This window comes from Monopterus albus, unplaced genomic scaffold, assembly GCF_001952655.1.
Source record: "Monopterus albus unplaced genomic scaffold, M_albus_1.0 scaffold41.1, whole genome shotgun sequence".
NCBI lineage: Eukaryota > Metazoa > Chordata > Actinopteri > Synbranchiformes > Synbranchidae > Monopterus > Monopterus albus.
Window position 1 is genome coordinate 4258323 of NW_018127921.1, and position 10575 is coordinate 4268897.

A 10575-nucleotide genomic window follows, 5' to 3' on the forward strand; every position below is an offset into this window, starting at 1 on the left:
TTTATACAGTGGAATAACTGTTGCTATTGTCATATTATTGGGGAACTGCCTAAGTCGAAGCGACATGTTAAACATATGGGTTAATGGTTTGCATATCCCCTCAATTACCCATTTAACAGTTGTCATAGTGATGCCATCACTATCACTAGATGTTTTGTTACCACATTTATTCACTATCTCTATAATTTCCTTTTCAACTATGGGCTTCAAAAACATAGAACTCATGTTCCTTTCGATTGTATTATTATTATTTATAGTGACGGATGTATCATCTGTACAAATGCTTCTTGCTAAACCAGGACCAACATTCACAAAGAACCTATTAAACTTATCTACTACATCCTCCAATCTATTAACCGGTGTATCATTATCCATAAAATATTGAGGGTAGTTACTCTTGCTGGAACTGTTTCTAATCAATTTATTTAATATATTCCAAGTACCTCTCATGTTATTTTTATTATCCTCTAATACTTTAGAGTAATATAGTTTCTTACATCTCCTCAAAATCTCAATTAATTTGTTCTTATATGACTTATATTTTTCTTCCGCCTTCTTTGATCTGTCCTTTATGAATTCCTTATATAACGCATTCTTCTTTTTACATGCATTCTGTAATCCCTTACTCATCCACGGTTTCCCACTGTAATTCCTTTTGTTTTTATACTGCTTACGAGGACAGTTCCTGTCATATACTTCCTTAAATATATTTTAAAATTGTTCATATGCTTTGTCTAAGTCTTCCTCTCTGTAAATTGCTTTCCAGTCCTGCCCCGCTAAGTCCTTCTTAAGCCTCCTTACAGCTTGTTCATTAATTACCCTCCTATAGAACAGATTTGTTTTTGGCCTCTCTTTTCTAAAATGGCAGTCATAAACCAAAAATACAGGTAAATGATCACTAATATCATTTATAAGTAATCCACTTGTCATTTTGCTGTCAATAACATTGGTAAATATATTATCTATTAGTGTTGCATGCTGGTTTGTTAATCTACTTGGTTTTGTAATTTTTGGGTATAAACTGCATCTATGTAATGTGTTAATAAACTCCTCCGTTCCTGTGTGCTTGTTAGGATTTAACAAATCTATATTGAAGTCACCACATATGAACATTAATTTATGACTTATTGTCAAATAGTTCTCCTCCATCCAGTCATTAAATTTTTCTATGCTGGCTCCAGGTGCTCTATAAATACAGCTTACTACAACCTTTTTCTTTTTTTCCACAAATATTTCTACAGTCACACACTTGCTTTTATTAGCATCCACACGCATTTTCAACAGGAAATGCATTTCTCTAGTTATATTAGTAAAATTTTTGTTATACTGTTTTGGCCTGCTTTTAATCTTTTGCTGGGTTTCATGTTCAGTTTTCCATCTTGTAACATCAAACCTCTGGAAGGTAGGTCTACCAGTGCGTGAAAGGCTGAAGGTTAAATAACAGTTTGAGCGGTGGGGGTGGAGGGAAGGCAAGTCAAAACATTTTGTAACTTCATCCAAGAATTAAGATATTTTCACCCTATTGCCCAAAGAAGCATCAAATAGCTACAATATCACACACCCCTGCAGGGGATCAAAGCCTACCTCATGACAGCAGTGCACAGACTGACTTTACCTGCTTTCAGAAATGCCTGTAAGATGCTGATCAGGACATGTGCAGCCTATGTATTATTCATCATAGCTCATAAGCTGCTTTCATATGTTTTGTGTACCCATGTGTAAACTAATTATTGTACAAGGATTTTAGTGATTCTCAACGACTGCGTATCTCCGCTCTGCAGCAAAATTATTCGCATATTCAAACACAAACGATGTCTCCCTCCAGCCAAAGTAAACCAGACAACAAGCTACAACTTAAGCTTAATCAAAACAAGCCGTCCTCCGTGCTGCACAAGATGGTCTCTATGTCCAGCAGGCTGAGACAAGTGTGCATGGACCATCTCCAGCCCATTCTGATGAAAATTTGGCTGTAGCTTGTAGTCTACCCAACTACGTTTGTAAAATGCATCATGTGTGTTTTAACATTTCACTTATGACTTTTTGATCAAAGAACTTAGAATCTTTCCAACTTGACCAAAATCTCGGCAGTATCTGTTATCATTGACCCCACACACCTCAGAAGACACTTTAATTCACAACCTGGAGTGGGCTACCTACATCTGTACATACCATCTGCCAGTACCCGTTTATATAAATTTGTAAACGTTCCCACCCCTACTAGAAACACAGGTAGGCTATGGTGGCCTAGCTTGTGTGTCAGTTTCTCCTGTTGCAATCCTGACTACCAGATGCACAATCAGTGCACACACAAACGCACAGTGGCAGAAGGTCAAACTAAATAAACCCTATGTCCAACTTCTCCATGTGGGGAGCAGCACAGTGGCAAAGGTCAGTCGAATGCCAGGGATCAAATTCTCAAACAAAAACACTCCTTCCATCCGCTGTCACACTTGAGTTCTCCCACCACACAGAAACTGGGCTATACAGGACCTTTTATCGCAACTACACAATATTTGCACTTTTCCAGAACCCACTGTGATGTCGAGCAGTTCGGTATGCTGCTTGTACATTACAAATATAAGGATTTACTGTACCCTGTGAAAGTGGGCCAGCACCATATATGTTTGGTTACCTTAGCAGCAGGTTTTTCAGTGGGCCTCTACTGAGCTATAATACATGCTGAGGCCCAACAGGGTGCACTTATACATGTCAAAACATCATCTATGTATCTGAGTGCAACCCTGTGAGATATCTGTGATGAGTCTGGCCTGTATGTATTTTCTAATTGGAGTGAAAACTAAATGCTTCCAATGCTGCTGTGTACTGATAGCTGGTGTCCAAGAGGTTTGACCCAGTTTCATTACAGTTCACACATTCTAAATTTAAGAATTATCATTATGGAATTTTTTTACCACACTGCCTACCATTTATTACTATTTTCTAACATTTCATGGCCCAAACAAATAAATGCTCTGCATAAATCACTTGGTATGCACACGCGTATTCCCACCAACCTTTAATGGGCTGCTTCACTTCTCCATTCTCCCTCTTGATCTCGTTCATCACTTTGTGCTTCTCCTTTTCTCTCTCTCGGTCTATCACTTTCTTCTTCTCCCTCTCCTCTCTGTAGCTCTCTTTTGCCTTGTTGGAATGCTCTGTGCAAGCAGAGAGGCAGGTTTTAGGTCTCAGTGAGAAAAACACATTAGCGTTCAGTTTTTCCTCACAAATGCACTTCACTTCAATTTACTTCCCTAACCTCTTAAGTGAACCTTTGCCATGTGCTTCACCTTGACCATCAGCCTCAACTGTTCTTTAATCTTGCTGGTCCTTTTGGCTTTCCCTTCCCAACACAGCCTCATGTCATGTTTCCTTAGCAGTGTAATGACCTTCCAATTCCCTTTAACACTGCAGCAGTCTCTGCAACTTCACTCATAACCTCTCATCAAACTACACCTTACACTTCTACCCCCAAACCCCCCTCTCCCATTTTCTGCCTGTACTAGTTTCAGTATGCTCTGGTCTTAACAATGCTAAAATGCTTTCATGCTTTTTGACTCATTTTATTTCCTCTTCCAGTGTTTCTCCAATGTTGCAAGAATCGTTCAAGTCAAAGTACTGGAGAACACCCAAATGCAACACTTACTACAAATCACTGTTTATGAGAGTGTCATTTTAAAATGTAAATATACAGTCACACACATCTATTCAGTTTCTGGAGTGCTTTCCAAAAGGCAAGGCAGGTCCAACTGTGTGTGCACTGACAATCATTTATTCTGTAGATCAGCATCTCTCATCTGCAGCTGAGCTCAGACAAACCTCGTATTTCTTACAATAACTTTCATTGTATCTACGGAGGTATGGGCCATGTTCGCCATCGGTCCGCTCCCCTCCCAAGATGAATGGACAAGCTAGCCATGCTGGCAGAGCTGCAACGAGGGTACGGAAAGAGCGGCCCTCCATGCTTCATCGAGAGTCCTGGATCTGTGGTCTGTGGTGACGGTTCTTCACAAATCCCCAGGCCGGCTCTGCTGCACGCAAAACACGGTGGCTCGGCAGCGGAGACAATACTGGCAGGCCCAAATCCCCATCTCGAGGACATTAAACACCCCTCGCCCCGCCCCGCCACCCTTCCACACAAAGAGCAATAAAACTCTGGATCTACTGTAGTGCTAATGCCTGTTGTTTAGTCTCTACTGCTGTTCCTGATTCTCTCCAGTGCCGCTTTGCCCTGTTTTTAGGTGCCTTTGATTTGCTTATTTGTGCTGTGTAAAAAGTAATGTTCCGATGACGCTACTTTCATAATCCTTGTGTGTATGGGTTTTAATGCTTTGTTGCCTTTATGTAACTTTTTATTTTAAAACCAAGTGTTCTTTGTTACTACGTACTTACGTACGCATGCGCAGAGTGGCAGCAAGTTACATCAGTTGTGTCCTTGTGTTCTTTTCCTTGTTTTTATGAAGTTCTGTTCTTATGGTGGGGTCTGTGCTTATGGTGTTATGATTGTTCTCTATTGCTGCTGTAACACAAAAATTTCCCCACTGTGGGATCAATAAAGTACCTACTCTTCTCTACTCTATCTAATCTTTTATTCCTTGCCTCCTTTCATAATTTCTCAAAGACATTTTAAAAACCCTGTTTTCCACAGTAGCCCCACAGTAGGCAAATTTTTTTTTCTTTTTCCTTTCCAAAGAACTTTTTTCTTTGAACTCTGTCAGATCCATTTTGAAAAGGAAGCTGTTCACTCTCGTGTGGACGTGGGGAGTGAGAAAGTGAACACAGCTGGGTTGGACTCGCTGTTTGCAGGATCAAAGGACAAAATGCTTTGAAAGTAAAAAAAAAAAAAAAAAGCGGTAGAGTGGTAGAAGAATTAGAGTTACATAGACTCTTTTAAGTAGCAGTACTTATATAAACACTTATGCATTTGAATTTTAGCTGACTTTTTCTTCACAACATGCAGGTAGTTGTCCCTCTCATACTAGATCCTGTCAGTTAATAGGAAAAATGACCAGAATGTTGATAAACTATTTTAAGTACTATGTAAACTAAATTCTGTAAAATGATGAAACAGTGTGAGCTGGCTGGTGGGGGGCAAAACAGGATTCAAAACATCCATTTAGCTTTACAGGAAGCTGCCGATGCAGGATTAACTCAGATCTATTGCCAGATTATTAAAGTCATGTCAGACCATGCCACGGCTGGTCAATGTCAAGTTGCACAATTTTTAAAAAAACTGCAAGGAATTGACTGCAAAATACTGGTATTGCATCAAAGTGTTTTCCTTCCACCCAGATCTCCCCATCCCCCGTTAAACACTGTTTCCCTTAGCACCCCTATCAGTGATCAGGGCTAGGATAAGGTTAGGACACTAAGTTTCTAAGGGGAAACTCGACAAGGGAACACAATTCAACACAATACTGACAAAAATGGCTTGCAAAGCCTTCGTCTGGGACTGGGAGGAGAGTGGGCTTATGCTCCACTGTGCAGTGACCACTTATGTAACTGGCTAACTGCTGCCCTGCTATAAAATTGCAATGATCCACAGTGACTGTCTATATATTAAAATATATTTTAATATACATGTTCCTTAAATACAAGTTCAGAGAGCAACCGCCACTAATGGTTCACCCCCATTCCTCAGAAACCCCCCTCTAAGCACAGCAACTTGACTCCTTCATTTAGGTAGGCAAAATGCATAACTGATATTTAATTATTCACAGTAATATCCATGAACTTCTAGGTCCAAACTTGACAAAATATGTATTTCTAGGAATGTTAAAGTTAACCAGAAGTTATTTTAAAGTAGGAATTTGAAAACTATGTTAATAAACATTTTTGTGGAAAATAACTAACGTTAGGCTCCATTGGGCCAGTTAGCAACACTAACTGACGACAAAAGCTAGCTGATCAAACTGAAGTACTGAAATCATTTTGGTGCCATCGTGACTGATGCCGTTTGCTCTTCACCTCACGAGTCTTTCGTGTCAGTTTCAGTATTATTGCTGGCAAAGTCAAGGCAGTTATTCCCCGAGAACTTAGTCAGGATGTGTTTGTGATTATTTAAATTTTTTTTTAAATAATAATAAACCTTTGTTCTGCTTTCTTCTGCTTATGGTTGGTCCTCTGAAGTGAATCATGGGAAACATAGTTTTGCAACAAAGTGTAATGGCAAATAGCCTACACAAATGAGAATGACACACGCAGTCTCACTTATGACTATTAGGCAGCAGGCCACCAGGAGATTGTGTATTTAAACAATCCCTAACAAGGGAGAACCCATTTTTTTGCTAGTAACCTATACAGTAAAGTTGTTGCCACTTGTACCTCTTGCACATTTTTGAATACCGACAACTTGGTTGATGGTACTTTTTCCGGGTAGAGAGAGCAGGCAGCTGTGTCGAGTCTGATGTGCGTGACATATTTGTACTTATCAGAGTATTTGGAAAACTGCAGGCGTAAATACCAGGGCACAAACAACAAGCATACATATTTTCAAATCCTATTAAAGGACTCTCTTAAATAAGTGATTTACTCAACTCCAAAAGCCTGCTTTCTAGGTATCTCTGAGATTAAAATTTACTCACGTCTACATTCTAGTGGATTTTATCAAAGCTTTATGTTCTTTTAAAAAGGTAAACATTTTTATACAAATATTTGCAAGGTTTACAGGAGCGTATACATTGGCATTACTGTTATTGTTGTTACAAATAATTATTGCATATGGGAAATCTTTGCATAAAGTACATTAATTAAAACCCTTTCTGAAGACTTGCCATGACGTGCGTTTGCTTTCCGTTTCCTCATTATTCAACAAGACATCTCAATGAGAAGAACTGAAAATTATAGAAAATTTATTGCATACATGTTCTGTTTACATTACCTCTGAAAATATTCAACAGTAAAAAAAGCCTAAGTGGACCTGGTGATTTGTGAATGTTTCAGTATTTTAAAATGTAAACCTCTTTTCCATTAGGATTCTAAAAAAAAAAAAAAAGTTTAGCTTAGCAAAATAAACTTAAGACTGGGGTACATTTGGTTCTGACACAAATGGGAGACATGTTTAGTCCTCAGGTCTGTGGTTAGTCGCTGACATGGTGGCTTGATGGGATCTTGGTTTTCTCACAAAAACCACAGATTTTGTGCTCTTTAACCTCCCTGTTCCAACACCATCTGTTGAAGTAACATTACAATCTCCTCCCTCAGTTCTGGATTCAAGATGTCCTTGACCTGTAGAGCCAGCATAAAGGGGGGAGTTGCAGATAAGCTACACTGAAAGAAATCTATTTTAAACACTATAAAATCTTATGGATCCCGGTTAACAATAATTAAACAAGAGCTTTATTAACAAAATACAAATGAATCAGTAGAATAACACATGGTGCAGATTTATTCTCACATTTGTGAAAGCACTAGTTCCTTCACAGATCTTACTATTAGTACTACTATTACTATAATGCACAAAAAAATTATCAAAATGTACACAGAAATATGGTGAGCTAAAACACAAACCAAGTGTTGCATATTTGCAGGTTACTTACATATTGTACTCTAAGCTTCATTGTTTTTAAACACTGATCAGCCATAATATCTGACAACTGACAGGTTACCTGAATAATGCTAATTATCTCATTACAATGACACCTGTCAACATGTGGGGTATATTAGGCAGAAGTGAACATTCAGTCCTTAAAGCTGTGTTGGAAACAAGAAAAATGAGCAAGCCAATGATCTGAGTGACTTTGACAAGGGCTATGTCCAGATCAGAGCTTCTCAAAAAAATGCAAGTCTTATTGGGTGTACCCAGTCTACAGTGGCTAGCACCAAAAGTGGTCTAAAGTAGGACAAACAGTAAACTGGTAACATCTAAATTTCTTTGATCCTTTTCAAGAAATTCCATTTTGTTTCTATGTTAAATGGCTGAAAATGAGAAATACTGTACATTTGGCTCTATGAAGAGAAATATTAGTTGGCTAGAGTGGTAATATCACACCTGAAGTGGGGAGACTATTGAAATTCATCTAAAATATTCTCCAACTTGTCCTCATGTGCACAGTTTTCACTCTTTTTACACAGGTTTTTCACTGAATGGTAGACACATTTGTGCTCTTCCTGACAGTCCAACTGTGGAAACCAACAGATTCACAGAAGATGCATACACAACCAACTGACATATTGATTCCCATGTACACAGCATTGGGCAGGTGGCCATAATGTTATGGCTGATCGGTGTATAATAACTAATGAGTCTATAAAACAAACAAACAAACAAACAAAAAAACTTTACTTTGTGCATCCTGTACACACGTCCAAACTGGTGTAGAAGCCCCCATCCTCCTCTTATTGTTTTGGTGTGAGATAAAACCACACAAAATGATTATTTCCAAAGATGATGGATGGATGTCGTCTGCCTCTTCATCAGGGAAGAAGAAAGTTGCACCAACACTCCTTGACCAAACTGATGATTAAAAAAGTAAAACAAGACATTAGGTCAAATTATTTAAGATGAAAAATAGTTAAACGTATTTAGTATTATTTACAGCAAAATTTTGTAATGCAAAAATTTTATGGCACATATAGTGGCGCTAAATTAACGTGGGATTTCATAGACGTATTTCATTACACTGTTTAAATTTACCTGGATAAGGTAACCACACGTGGTTGCGTTTTGTTGTTGTTGTTATTTTAGATTCCTTTTAGCTGTTAGTTCTCTCCAGCTATTTACTCAAAGGTCAAATCTATACATTAACATAAGGCGTGTTCTTGGTTTAGGGGACGATTGAGTGATATTGGCAAGCGGCCACTTTAGCACGTCTAACTTAAACCATTCAGGTTGTTTCTGCTCCATGTAAGATGAATGACGTTATTGTGAGAAAACTAGCTAATGTATGCATGCACTAGCCATACGTGCAACTGCGACTTAACTTCACCTGCAGAGTGCATGATGCTAGCTAGCAAGCGCTATTTGTAAGAACTACTGCTAGTTACCTTTACACTTCAAAACGTCGCCATACGTTTGAGCAAAATGTATAAACAAACAAGCATTTTACAATAACATTAATACTTACCCTCACAGGGCCAAGCTGCTGCTGCTACCATGGATGTGTGGTAAACATCTGTGCTCAATATAGCTAAATCTGAAAACAGATACGCGGCCTCGGCCCAACGCCTACGTAGAGACAGACTAAACTAGGTTTTATAGCCACTAAACTCGACATAAACATTTTCCCGTGCGAAAACATTGGAATTCGTGCAACCCTCAAGAATCCTAGTGGATCTTGTACAACGTTTAAGGGCGCATTTTAAACAGTAACTATTCCAAAAGCAGGACTGTCCAGACATATTAGAAGGCAGACAACTGCAAACACATTGGCCACATGTTCATGTCCCAGGTGGCTGAATCTACAATGGGCCTAGTAAGTGTAAAAAGGCAAAACTCTTGTTATAATAAACAAGTACAACTTCACGAATCATTAAAGTAACAAATTCAACCCAAGAAAAACACACTATGGTGGCCTACCTTTGGGTGGCAACATAACCTCTCCATTTTCCCTCTTCACTGCAGAAATGTTGTTAAACCTGCTGATATTGTTGTTGTTGTTACTAGCGTTAATGTTACTCTCGGAGCCGAAGGTCACCAACAGTTTTTGTTTCTTTTCCTCTTCTCCGCATCCTTTCCCCTTCTCCCTCTCTCGCTGCTCATCTTTACTCTGTTTACTGGGTTTGGAGGAGGAAGGCGCTTTGTGGAGGAAGAAATCGCTCTGTTTGAAGACTTTGTGTGTGTTTGTCGGTGGCTGCAAACCACCGGTAGGAAGAACCGGAGGATTGCTGCTGCTCGTTTTAACCTGGCTTAAGCTCCACAAACCCGTGCTGCTGCCATAACTCTGCTGCTTCGTGGGCTGCTGGAGTTTCTCTTTGCCGCCACCGTTGCCTCCCACTCCGCCTTCCCTGTTGAGTTTCTTGGGTTTAACGCTCCTCTCCTCGACTCGGACCTTCTTGGGCGGCGGCTGGGTGAAATTTCGGGAAGTCTGAGAATGGCAGTCAGGTGCTCCCTTCGCCTCGGTCTGCTTAATGAGCGGGCTTTTGGTAGAGGTGAGCGGCGAGGGTACCGCAGTAGCAGCATTTCCACTGAGGTGAACGGAGCCCTGCGAGTCAGCCATCTTAACTCTTCTCCCTCTCTATTTACTCTCTTCCTGAACGACTGCCGCTGCTATTTTTTTTTTTTTTGTGCGACGTGCAGCCAGGCGCTGAGGGGGCGGGGCAGACATTTGACTGACAGATGGGCACAGAGGCGGGATTAAGGCTTGATTGACAGGTAGACAAACTAGTGGCGGTGATTAGGATCTGAGTGTAGCCTACTGTTAATGGATTTCGTGAAATAACGAGTAAAAAAGACAAAGAAAACTTACGTCAGTATATAGGACTGGATTACCAACCTAGCAAAGCTTCGGGTATACTCCATATCATATCTCAATAATTTCATTAATTCCAGTTTTTTCACAAATTTGCACCACAGACATGCGTTTGTTTTGGATATTCTTGTGCTTATTTTGCATCTTTGTGGCTGTTTTGAATTTGTTT

General features: G+C 39.6%; 1 protein-coding gene across 2 annotated transcripts in view; it reads right to left on the reverse strand.

Annotated features, from left to right (window-relative positions):
- Nucleotides 1-10237, reverse strand: part of LOC109959821 (round spermatid basic protein 1-like) — a 50602-nt gene extending 40365 nt beyond the window's left edge. The window contains exons 1-2 of one of the 2 annotated variants that reach the window (XM_020599500.1): nucleotides 9515-10236; nucleotides 3015-3155 (exon numbers count right to left, since the gene is read on the reverse strand). In XM_020599500.1, the coding sequence (XP_020455156.1) occupies nucleotides 3015-3155; nucleotides 9515-10154 (781 nt within the window). In that variant the 5' untranslated portion in view covers nucleotides 10155-10236. Of the gene's footprint in view, nucleotides 1-3014; nucleotides 3156-9514 lie in introns of both variants that reach the window. The other variant, XM_020599501.1, reaches the window with a different exon arrangement.
- Nucleotides 10238-10575: the final 338 nt, after the last annotated feature.